Source organism: Onychostruthus taczanowskii, unplaced genomic scaffold (assembly GCF_017590055.1).
Source record: "Onychostruthus taczanowskii isolate IOZ18803 unplaced genomic scaffold, ASM1759005v1 scaffold25, whole genome shotgun sequence".
In the NCBI taxonomy this organism is placed as follows: domain Eukaryota; kingdom Metazoa; phylum Chordata; class Aves; order Passeriformes; family Passeridae; genus Onychostruthus; species Onychostruthus taczanowskii.
The window spans coordinates 2,432,365-2,444,911 of record NW_024499796.1 but is presented as its reverse complement, the minus strand read 5'-3'; the positions used below and the strand labels follow the sequence as shown (position 1 = coordinate 2,444,911).

The window sequence follows — 12,547 nt, the reverse complement described above, 5'->3', positions numbered from 1 at the left end:
TTTTTGAAGGAAATAAATGCAGTTGGATGACTCGTGTGCTGATTTTCCTTCCCAAAGCCTCTCCTACGGGGAGTTTAGCATCACCACACCAGGAGACCTCCCTTGGGGTTGGAGGGAATATTTTCCCATGCCTTTTCCCTGTTTTCCTGGGCCTGAGGGAGCAGCAGAGCACAGCCCCAGTTGCACTAGGGATGGAGATCGCTTTTATTTAGTCACTCGAGTGCTTTAGTACAGAAGAACAGATATACAGAGATGATACATGTTTGTGCTTCAACACTTTCAAACATTTAGATTCCAGTAATTTCAAGGTAAACAAGTTCCAAGACAGACTAGATTAATTTTTTTTAAAGTTTTCCTTTTTGATAAATTATTTTATATAAATAACTGTAACAGAAAAAATAATAATAATAATAATAATGTCCAACATACAAGATCCTGAAGCATTTGCATTGCTAAACCAAAGAGGAACAGAAACGGGCTAGGAGACCAAAGGGGAACCAACAAATATCAGTGCAATGATACAGCCTTTGCCCTAAAAATATATATTTAACTTTATGGGCAAGGAGCAGACGGGAAGGGAAGGGAAAGGGGGGGGCTAACCACCAACGAGGCAAGAAAGAGCAATTTTAGGGTAGGAAAAGGGGGGTCACAGCCTCCAGGGGGAACAGAACAAAACCATAGACCCCAAAATATTGCAGTGCATCTAAAGGCAAGGGACAGGGGGCAATCCAGGGGCGTCAAATAAAAACCCAACTAAAATCAGAGTTTGGGGAAATCACTATACACCAAGCTCGTAAGAACGTCACAAGACACAGTCATTAATATACACAGAGTCCAGAGGGCTTGGGGGGGCCTGGAGGGTTTGGGGGCCCCAGAGGGTTTTTGAGGAGGGCCCGGAGGGTTTTTGGGGAGGGCCCAGAGGGTTTTGGGGGGGTCTCAGGGCGACGGCACGCTCAGAAACGCTTCACCACGGGACGACACGAGCGGAGCTGGGCACAGGCACCGAGCTCCCATGGGGATGGATGGAGAGGTATCCATGGAGAGATAGCACAAATATATATATATATATATATAAAATAGCTTTTAATTTTATATATATATATTTTTGAAGGAATTCCCAGAGGGAGGAAGGGCTGCAGCAGGGCTGTGCAAGCAGACGGGCCCCAGCTCTCAGTTCTGACCGGTTTGGTCCCTTTTCACATGGGAATTTCCACGGTGTGAAGCGTCCTGGCTGCACTCCCACACCACCCCCATCCCAAAATCCCACCCAGATGTTGGCACGCACATCTGGCAGGAGCACCCACTGCCCCAAAAGCCATGGGATAGATGGTGGTGCCAGCCTGAGCAGTGGCTGGAGCAGTGTGGGATGTCCGTCCATCTGTCCTCCCATCCACACAAGACCCCAGTGAAGAGCATTCCCCAAAAAAATGTGGTTTTCTGTCATTTTTCCCACCATATTCACTAGCAATGGGCAGATGGTTACTCAGCAATGAGCTCCTGGGCGCTTCCCACAGCTGCAGCTACAAATATATAGATTTTTTTTTTCCTTTTTCTCTTAAACACAATGCATCCATTTTCTTAATATATATATATATATTATTTTTTTTTTTGGCTGTTATCCCCTCCCTGTGGATAAAATGAGATGGGGGAGGCGCTGGGAGGGGAGAGGGGGGATCAACACAAGAACAAGAGAGAAGCTGGGCCCACTGGGTGCAGGGTGGCACCCGGGGCCGGGCGCCCAGCGGGGACGTGGGTTGGCATCGAGTGGTGACAGCGTTTCCTTTTAACTGCTGCTCTCTTCCTCTGTTTTATTGAGTTTCTTCAGCGTGTCCAGCAGTTTCTGTGGGGTGAGGATGTGCGTGGACCCTGTGGGAGCAGAGGAGAAGGGGTGCAAGGGGATGGATCAGTGACGGCTTTGGGACCCCCCTGCTGTGTCCCGGCCCGTCCCCGCTGTCCCGGGTCCCCCTTACCTGGCGGCGCCAGCCCCGCACCGCTGGAAATGCTTGCGAGGAAATGCAGTCTATGGGGACGGGGTGGGCTGTGGGGGCAGGGAGAACGGGAAAAGGACCGACAGGAGGAATGGAGGCGAGGGATGGAGCTGGCGGGATGAGGCAGGGGCCCGGAGGTGCCGGTGCAGGGGGTTGTGGCATTGGGGTCACCGCAGGACCCACGGGGGATGCAGGAGGCACTGCTGGGTGCAGGGATGGGGGATGCAGGGAACAGCCAGCGTGGAGGGACCTTTCCCAAGTCCTCAACCTGCACAGAGCATCCTGGGGACAAAGGTGGCCGGGAGGGGTGGGACGGGACAAGGAAAACAAAAGGCTCTCGCCTTCCGCTGCCCCTCGCTCGGGGGTCCCCCAGCACGGTGCCAGTGGGGATCCCACCATGCTGCCCACACCAGCTCAGCCCCACAGTCACCTTGGCACTGCAGACACCAGCACACAGGGCATGCTGGCATGGCACTCACTGGTGAAACCAGCAGGAGCTGAACCCCAAGGCAGGGTTTGGGGGTCTGCAACGCCAACGAGGCTCCTGCCTATCCAAGAGCAAACCTGAGCTGAGTGAGACTACAACCCCAGGGAACCCCAGAGCTGGGAGGTCCCAGCAGTGCCCAGCCCAGGGGGATGGACCAGGATGAGTGCTGGGGTCTCCACTGCTGCCCCTCTCCCCCAGCCCCACTCCAGCCGCTCCCAGGGCAGAATTTGGGAGCTCTGTCCCCCTGCCCGGCCCTGGGACCCCTCCGTGGGGCAGGCAGGACCCTGACCCCTCTGGCCCTGGTGAGGGGGAGCTCATGGCATGAAGGAGCCGGACAGGGGACATGGCTGAGGGGTGATGGAGCGACGCCGGGTGCTTTTCCACCTGCTCGGAGGAACCGCAAGCATTTTCTAATCAGAGAACCCAACAAACCCCAAAACAACAATTTTAAAAAGGAGGAACAGAAGAATCAAAGAAAACCCTTCGGGAGGAAGAGTTTCTTTTTCATTAGTAAGCTGCCTTTACTTGGTTTCTTTGGCTCACTCCATTGCTGGAGCCTGATCCTCAAATGATACCCTAGTGGAGTCCCTGAAGTCGGGGTGCCTCAGGTCCATGAGAAATTTGGTGGGAGTGAGAATGTGAGTAGAACCTGCAGGAGAACAGAGCGGGGCTGATGGCTGTGCCGAGGCTCCCCCACCACCACCAGCAGCTGCCTCTGGGGGAGGAAGAGGAAGGAGGCAGGTGGAGCCCGGAGCTTCGGAGGCGCATGCAGGGGATGCACCCTGGAGGGATGAGATGGTGACAGGCAGGATGGAGCTGGAATGGGTGTCCTGTGACAGGGACACATCTGGGCCAGCAGGAGGTGATGGAGACTGGGATGCTGCTCCCAAGGAGCAGAAGAGATGCTGGGGATGGGCTCCACCAGGCATCAGATCAGATGGTGAAGGACATCTGCCTGTGCCCTACAAGGTGTGTATCCAAGCTGTGCTTCCCAGTGGAATTTTAGAGACCTTAACAGATCCTTGCTGGTAGAGCACCCACTGTGTCCTCTGTGCCTGACCCACAGCTCCCCTGGGAGCAGAGATGGGAGCTGGCCCTGACCATGTCTTGTTGCATGACCCTGAAAAACCTGGTTCCTGTTTGCACCCCTCTTTATTTTGCACTTTTCTTCCTGTAATGACCCCAGAACCGAGGAGCAATCCGGGCTGCCAAACCTCCTCCCCTCTCACCCAGCCCTGCTCAGACAACACCAGCCAGGAGATGTGAAAAAATGGAAGCAAAAACGAGGATGTTTGGAGTGACATGACCCAGATGGGGAAGGAGGGGACACACAGGGGCGACAAGAGATGTCCGGACAAAACCTTTCCGCAGAGTTCCAGCTCCCGCAGGCGTCTGGAGCCGGGAACTTGCGGGATGGAGCGTGGGATGAGCAGCCAGCGGGAGGGGCCAGCCCCGGGGCCACCACTCACCTATTAGCACCTCCCACTTGCCGCTGGCTTGTGTCACCTCGTAGGCGCAGCGCATCTCGTTCATGCTCACCCCGCCCAGGATGAAGATGATGAGGCGGGGCCCGCTCCGGTACTCGCCGGGGGCCTTGTTCTTGTGCCAGTGGCCGTAGCGGGCACTGAGGAGAGGAAGAGGAGGGTGAAGGACAGGTACCACATCTCAGTTTAATCACACAGACATTGCTGTTACAGCAGGGCAAGTCAGTGTTCCAGCCACGAGTGCTGCTCGCTGTTACAGCGAGGGAAACTGAGGCACGGGATGCATGGAGGGAAACTGAGGCACAAGGTGTCTGAAGGGAAAATGAGGAATGGGGTTCCTAAAGGGAAACTGAGGCATGGGATTCCTACAGGGGAACAGAAGCACAGGATGTCTGGAGGGAAACTGAGGAATGGGATGCCTGAAGGGAAATGAAGGCACAGGATTGCTAAGGGGAAACACAGACACAGGATATCTGTAGGGAAACTGGAGCACAATGCCTAAAGAAAAATGGACATAAAGGGTGCCTGAAGGGAAACTGAGGCACAGGGTGCCTGAAGGAAACTGAGACAAGGGATTCCTAAAGGGATACAGAGGCACAGGTTGTCTGGAGGGAAACTGAGACCCGGAGTGCCTCAAAGGAATGCAGACATGAAATGCTTGAGGGGAAACAGAGGCACGATGCCCTCCAAGCAGCCCCCAGAGCTGCTGCTGGCTGCAGCCCCTGGGGCTGTGTGCGATGGATGCTGACAGTGAGCAGGAGGGCACGGACAGGGCAGGAGGGGCACCCACCTGACGGCAGTGGTGCTGAAGGAGGCGGAGGAGCGGGTGGAGATGTACGGGTAGTGCTTGGTGTCCAGCTTGTCATCGATGGCATCCTGAGGGCAGACAGCCACAGGCCCGGGGTCAGCGAGGAGCCAGCCACAGCCCCAGGCCCCACAACCTCTCTGGAGGCTGTGCCCAGGATTCCCCCCCCTGAGAAGCTCAGGAGCAGGTGCTGAGCTGGAGGTTCCAGCCTGGGATCCCCCTCCAGCATGAGGCACCTGCTGCCAGGGTCACTGTCACCCACGGTCAGTGCCACCTGGGACACCTTGCTGAGGTGCTGCTGGCCTGGGCAGGCCCCTCTGTCCTGGAGGTGAGGCTGAGGGGTGTCCTGGGGGTGCAGCCACCCTGTGGGGGGGTTGTGACAAAGGAAAACCTGAGCTCTGTGCTTTTGGGACCCGAGGGAGCTGTGGCTCTGCTGGTCTGAGCCAGGGCTATCCCAGTGCAGAGCTCCTGGGACAGCTCCTGAGGACACAGACACAGCTGTACAGAGCCATGCCTGTCCCCTGGCTCTGCTGGAACATGGGCAAGGCTTTGACAAGGCCACCCAACCTTGGTGGCCACAGTGGCACACATACAACCAGCCAACCATACAACCAAGCTGTTACTGCATTTGTAATCCAGGGATGCTGGGCAAGCTGGGCATGAAGACTGAGGGGAGACCTCACTGCAGCCTGAAACTTCCTCAGGAGGGAAAGAGAAGGAGCAGCTCCCATCTCTGCTCTGGGACAGGGACAGGAGCCAGGGCACGGCTCGGGCTGGGCCAGGGCAGCTCAGGCTGGAGATCAGGGCAAGGCTCTTCCCCCAGAGGGTGCTGGCACTGCCCAGGCTCCCCAGGGAATGGGCACGGCCCCGAGGCTGCCAGAGCTCCAGGAGCCTTTGGACAGCGCTGCCAGGGATGCCCAGGGTGGGCTTGGTGGGGTTGGTTTGGGCAGGGACAGGGGCTGGGCTGGGTGATCCTGGTGGGTCCCTTCCAGCTCAGGAAATTCTGTGATATTCTGATTCCCTGCGTTCATGGAGAACCAGTTGAGTTTCCCATCCCTTTTCAGCAAGTGGAGATCCTGTCCCCAACCAGGCAGTGATTTAATCCCAGGCTGTGTTCCTCCCTGGCAGAACTGGGGCCACAGGGTGGGATTGTGCAGGGCCAGGGGCTGGATTTGATGTTCCTTGGTATCCCTTCCAACTCATCACATTCTGTGATTCTGTGCACCCTACCTGGGGCCAGGAAAGCCTCCCAAAATATCCCAACTGTACTGCAAGCCCAGGCAGGGAGCAGCCTGGAGGACACCTGTTCAGAGAAGTGTCAGAGTCTGGGCTGGGAGCACCCAGCTCTGGGCAGGTCCCTTCCTGGGTGGCTCAGGAACTCCCTGTCCTGCCCCCCAGATCTGTCCTGGCTGCTGGCTCACCTCCATGATGTCCTTGATCACCGGGGTCCACCGGGACAGCTGGTAGGTCTGCTCGCTGATGCGCTCCTTGCGCTCCGGCTTGCTCCGGCGGCGCAGCGTGGACTGGGCACAGAGCACAGGGACACCCTGAGCCACAGCAGCACCAGGGACACCCCAAGCCACCCCGGGGGGACAGAGCAGAGGGGCAGGGGCAGGGGAGGAGGACACTCACGTCTGTGATGATGGGCACCCCGAGGTGGGCCATGTTGGTGATGATCTCGCTGTCCTCTGCCGGGATCTGAGCGTGCTGGATCAGCTTGTTCAGGTTCTCCTCGGTGATTCCTGGGAATGCAACAGGGGGTGTTCTTCTCAGGAATGTCTCAGAGGGGACACAGCCCCTCTGCTGCCACCTCAGGACACTCAGCCTGGTCAGGGAGGCAGAGCTGGATTGTCCTGGCCAAACCTGGATCTGCCTGCCCACAGCCCTGCTCCTCACCGTTCTTCAGGAAGATGTAGAGCAAGATGATGCGGATCTTGTCATAGGTGCTGACATTGCCATCCAGCAGGATGGGGACAATGGCCCTCATGGGGTCCTTGATCTTCTCACCTTCAGCATCAGTGCCCATGGCCAGGTCCTGCAGGGAACACGTGCTCACCACCACTCCATGTGGGAGGAGGGTGGAGCTGCACCCCCTGTGTTCCCGTGGCAATGTGGGGAGCTCTCTGGTACCTGCTCAACTCGGCACAGCTTGTCCACAGTGCCCTGGTAGTGCTTCATGCAGTCCTCAGCCAGGTGCAGGTGGGTCGAGTACTGGGGACACAAGAGTGGTCACCTCTGCAGGGCTGGCAGCAGCTGAGGGTCCCTGTGCCACCACCCATGGCCAGGGGAGAGCTGCCACCTCCTGCTCCCAGGTGGGCTCAGTCACTGAACACACAATGTCCCCTCCCCTTACCTTGCTGAGCTCCTTCTGGTACTGCGGCATCTTCTTCAGCATCTGGGACAGGTCCCTCATGGTGGTCTGTGAGGGAAGGGGACATGGTCACTCACCCTTAGGGACCTGGGGGCCACCAGCAGAGAGGGGATGACCCTGCCAAGGACTTCTGTCCCCACGTGAGCCCCCTGTGGGGGTTTGGTGACACCTGATGTGTCACTGCCAGGTCTCCTCCCCTGAAGCTGAGGCAGGAGGGGTGTGCAGCTCTGCAAACTGGGCTGTGGTGGTGTGAAACCCCCTGAGGATCTCCCTCTGGGAGCCTCATGTGCCTGGCTGGGGCTCAGATGGTCCTTTCAGCTCCTGGCCACCTTTACAGCCTAATGCCACCAGGGTCCCCTCACTGCCACCAACTCAGGGAACGGGGACAGAGCAGCTGCTGAAGGAGGTGCACAGACCCTCTGCTGAGGGCAAACTGATCGCTGGGTGCAGAGCTCTCCCACAGCACCCCATTATCCAGCCCCAGGTGTAGGGCTGGCATCCCACAGCCATCTCCCCCTGCCAGGAACCTGACCACCCTTCTTCCTTGGCACAGTGTCCCCAGGAGACACAGCCCGTGGCTGAGCCCGTCCCCAGCTCGGTGCATGCATCAGGTCACCTTGTCACCCGTGTTCATCCTCTTGCTGGAAGAAAACTCCTTCAGGGACCGGGTCACCTCCCTGGAGAGAGGAGGAGGGCAGAGCTGTGAGTGGGGAGGGGACCCTCACAGTGGGCTGGGTGGCAATGCCAAGCCAGTGTCCCACCCAGCCAGCAAACCAGGGCCACTCACTGGGACACCTCGGCGATGTGTTTGTGGCGCAGGGTGACCCACAGGTCATCATCCTCATCCAGGAGAACCTCCTTGATCCGGGCCTCACCGATGCCACTGGTCTCGTACCTGGGGTGAGGGGAGGGATGTCACAGGGGGGACAGGGCTGAGGGCACACACAGCCCCCTCACTGCTGGGTTTAGGGAGGTGGGGGACACGATGGCTCTTCCTGGCTGTGCCAGTAGCGAAGTGATTTCAGCTGGGATTGACCTCTTCCCCTCTTGGACCCTTTCAACTCCAAAATGTTGGCAAGGGGCTGAGGGCTGAAGGCTGGGAAAGCCCTTTTAGTCCCTGTCCTGCCTACCAGGGCTGCCAGAGTGCAGCACTGGTGTCTCCCAGTGGAGGCCTTCTGGAGGATGGCAATGGATGGAGGACCCAAAGGATGGAGGACCCAGAGTGGATGCAGGACCCAGTGGATGGAGGATTCAGTGGATGCAGGACCCAGTGCATGCAGGACCCAGTGGATGCAGGGATGCTGAGCTCCCAGCTGCTGCTCTAGGATTGACCTCAGGGCTGTCACAGAGGGCTGGGGATGCACTGCACTCACTTGTAGACATCGTTCTCGATGGGCAGCAGGTCGTAGCTCATGGCCTGGAAGGTCAGCTCGTGCAGCACTGGGGACGCGGGGTCAAAGCCACGGTCCAGGATGAGCAGCTGGGAGCGAGCCTTGTCCGGACCCTGCGGACACAGCAGAGCCATCAGCACTGGCCTGGGGCTCCCTCAGCCCCACAGCTGCTCTGGGGTCCCCACTCAGGGTCTGTGGCTGCCACAGGGCAGAGTTCAAGCAGGACTGCAGGAGTGAAGCATCACCCCAGTACCCTCCCCCGGGCTGCCAGCAGCACTCACCTCACCCATGGTGGGGTCATCGGCCTTGTAGGCGTCCAGCTTGTCCTGGATGAGCTGTGCCAGCATGGCATTGTCCTTGTAATCCCTGGGGGAGGCAGGGGGACAGCTCAGCCCCACAGGGCATGGCATAGGGAGGAGATGTTGGCTTCCCTGTGCAACATCCTTGGCTGACGGGAGAGCAGGGACCCGAGCAGGTTTTGTTGCCCACTCCCACCTCTCCTCCACCAGCTCCACTTTGCCCTGGTGCCACTTAAGATTTCAGGGTTCCAACCCCCTCAGCTCCCCAGATCAAGTCTGAGCCTGTTTAAACTGAGCATGGCTGTCTGTCCAGGCCACCCCACGCTCTAACCAGCACTGGGCACAGCAGCCCCATTCATGCCCCTGGATGCCCACGCTGGCCCCATCCATGCCCCTGGCTGCCCATGCTGGCCTTACCCGCGGTACCGCACGGCTGGGTACTCCTTCAGGGTGGCACAGAGCGTGGCAATCTGCTCTGCCAGGCGCTCCAGGATCGGGTTCTTCATCTGGGCCTTGTGTGGGCTGTAAAAGCTTTGGAAGGAGTCAGCTGAATCCAGAGAATAAACCTGGGGGTGCAGAGGCAGGGAGGTCAGAGGGGAGGGATGCCTGCCTGCAGGAGAGCTGCCCTACCCCAGCTGGGTTTGGAAACCAGATTCATGCCCAGATGGACCCAGCTGAGCCTGGGACCAAGCAGCTGGAGCTCAGCCATGCTCAGGGCATCCCTCAGAATTTCCTGCTCCCAGGACCCCAGCTCCAGCTCCATGGTAGGATCCCTATCCATGTGTCCCTCCCAGCTGGGCAGAGGAGGCAGAAGACCCCTGCCCTCAGCAGTCACCTGCTCCCAGGCAGGGAAACAGAGACCTGTGGCCAAGCAGAAACACACTGTTCCCCAGCTGTGCCCCAGTAAAAACCATGTGAAGATGCCAAGAGGTCACTCCCTAGGAATGCTGAGCATTGAAGGGTTAATGGCACCCAGCAGGTCTGGCACCATCCCCTGAAGGGGCAGATGGCCCAGGGCCAGCTCCCTGGTGTCCTTGGCTGGTGGCAGAGCTGGCCAGCACAGCTGTGGGCACAGGACCAAGGCACAGCACCCGCTAAATCCCCCGTGGGATCAGCCCGGGAAGTCATCTAAGGAGACAGGGAGGCAGAGCAAGCAGCCAGCTGGGGGTGCACGGCTGTTACACAAACCCTGTGGGCTGCAGAGGGACCTGGAGCCCCCCTGGCTGTCCCACACCCTGCAGCCCAGCCCAGCTCACCTGGGACTCGGAAGGGAGGAAGGCAATGTTGATCTCTGTCAGGGTTTTGATGACCTTGGCAGCGCGGGATTTCACCAGCTCGTTGAAGAGGGCATCAGGACAGGCTGTGAGGGGAGGAGGAGGAGGGTGGTGCTCAGCATCTCTCCATCCCTCATCCCTCCCCACCTGCTGGCACTGTTCCAGTGACTGTCCCCCCCTCTGGGTACTCACAGTCAGTGAAGAAGACGTGGGCAGCTCTGTACTTGGAGGTGGGGGGATCCTTGAAGTCATTGATGAGGGAGTGGATGGACTGGAAGAGAGAGGGAGCAGCTGGGCTGGGCAGGATGGCACTGTGAGCCTCCCTCCTGCTCAGGGCAAGCTCTGCGCTTCCATCCCATCATCCTGCTGGCACCACCGGCCTCACTGGAGCCAGGATGCTCCCCATGGGCACAGCTGCCCGTGCCAGCACCTCACCCTGGCCACAGGCCCTGTCCCTGTGCCCTGCATGCACTCACCTTCTCGGAGGGGGTGATGAGATACACGGCCTCCAGGCTGGGCAGCGGCTCCCGGCGCTTGTTGATGTCTTCCACAACTTGGGGGGAGAACAGGGATCAGGGCTCATGGCAGGGAGGGCTGGGGCAGGGCACTCAGCCACACAGGGCTGCTGGACACCCCGTCATGGCTGGGTATCCCACGGCCACTGGATTTCCCATGGCAGCCCCTCCACATCCAAAACACCCTCAGCCACTCATCCCTGCCCCCCCAGGAGCTGGGCACCCCTGCCCACCCCATCCCAGCCCCGTGGTCCCTGCTGGAGCTGTGCATGTGGGCTCCTGGCCAGGTCCCAGGGGATCTGTCTTTGCTCTTGTTTCCTTGGTTTATCCTCACATCCCCTTTCACCTAAGCACAAAGCTCTGCTGTCCCAGACAAAAACCCACTATCCCCAACACCTCCCAGGATCCAGCCTGGCATTTCCTTCTCCTTCCCAAGTGTTTCAAGGAGCCATTTAATTATCAGGGTGATAAAAACCAACACCCGATCCCCTCCTGGAACTGAAGGACTGCCAGGAGACAAGGTGTTCTGGCTGCTCCAGCCCCAGCAGGCAAGGAGGCACCTGTGGAACTCCAGCCTGGCACCAGGAGCTGTCCATGGGCGATGGGAGGTGGAGTGGCTCCATCCCAAGTGGGATAGGGCTGGCTGGGGGCTGTGCCAACTGCCCTGTGCCAGCCTGGAGATGCCTTTGTGGGTGTCCTGGTGCAGAGGGAGATTTGGCTCTTCCCCCAGGGAACGTGGAGGCAGGGAGGGGGAACTCACTGGTTATGCCCTCTGTCATGATGTCGGTCATCTTGCAGCAGGACGAGAGCATGCGCATGCTCAGCTGGTCCACCACCAGCACCTGGGGACAGGTGAGCACCCTGTGAGCACCCCGTGAGCACCCTGTGAGCTGGGGGCACAGCAGGACCTTCCCCACCCTGCCCCCTTCCCTGCTTCCTCCGCTCCTGGCTCTCCCTGGCTTTGGTGCTCACCTTCCATTCCCCCTTCTTCTTCACTTTCCGGATCACATCGTGCATAATCTCTGCAAGAAAGAGGATGTGGGGAATGGTGAGACCCCAGTGCCCCTCCTACAGCACCCCAGGGCCTGCTGGCAGCAGCAGGGCCTGCACTGGGGGCACCAAACCCCCACCCATGTGCAGGGTCACACTGTGCCAGTCTCACTGTGCCTTAACTGGGGATGAAGGAGGGGATGGGGATGGTTTTGGGGTACCCAGGGAGGGGTGGTCACCCCCCAGCCCTGTTTTTCTCTCATGCTTGGCACTCACAGACAGACCCCAGGCTGGTTGTGGGGTCCCTCTGGGGAGCCTGGGGGCCACCCTACGAGGTTCAGCCCTAATCCAAAGTACTGGGAAAACAACAGCAGCTTAAGAGCTCCTTTTAGAAACAAGAATCAAGCGGCCTGAGCCTGTTCCTTGTAATCCCTCACAATCCCATTTCACCTCCCGTGGCTGCTGGGCTTATGCAACCAGGCAGGACAGCAGCACCCCTGGGACCCCAGGACCACCCACCCCCAAATCCCCTGCTCCTGCCCCGGGCCAGCTCCCTGGGAGATGCAGTTCAGGGACATGAGCAGGTGGCAGTGGGACAGCCTTTGAGGTCGGGCTGCAGGAAGGGGGGTTCAAGCCTTGCCCTGCTGCCAGTGCTGCCCAAATATCTGGTTTGGGGGAGAGAGGTGCCCCCCAAACTCTGCAGGTCCCCTCTGATCCTGGTGTGTGAACCACTGTCCCTCACAGAGCTGAGCCTGAGGAAAGGAGTCAGTGCCAAGTCCTCACACAGCATTTTGCCCTGGATTTCATCCCTGCAGGGTTTGCTCTGGTCCCCAGGACAGGGATGGAAATGCCCAATAAAAATCCAGTTAAGACATGTCTCTAAATTAGAAAACAAAGGTGTGAGGATGTCACACTGCCAGCCTCAGCCTTGGGAGCCTTCCCT

General features: G+C 58.7%; 1 protein-coding gene across 1 annotated transcript; it reads right to left on the bottom strand.

The window, feature by feature from the left end:
- Positions 1-180: 180 nt before the first annotated feature.
- On the bottom strand, positions 181-11,650 carry STXBP1 (syntaxin binding protein 1). The gene is made up of 18 exons (XM_041406787.1): positions 11,587-11,650; positions 11,375-11,456; positions 10,576-10,652; positions 10,292-10,370; positions 10,082-10,185; positions 9,243-9,391; positions 8,808-8,892; positions 8,509-8,639; positions 7,923-8,030; positions 7,752-7,812; positions 7,118-7,183; positions 6,895-6,975; positions 6,661-6,799; positions 6,397-6,506; positions 6,186-6,287; positions 4,750-4,835; positions 3,945-4,099; positions 181-1,866 (listed from the first exon to the last, which is right to left on the bottom strand). Exons 1-18 carry the CDS (start codon positions 11,629-11,631, stop codon positions 1,784-1,786), a joined length of 1,743 nt encoding a protein of 580 aa, XP_041262721.1. The 5' UTR covers positions 11,632-11,650; the 3' UTR covers positions 181-1,783.
- Positions 11,651-12,547: the final 897 nt, after the last annotated feature.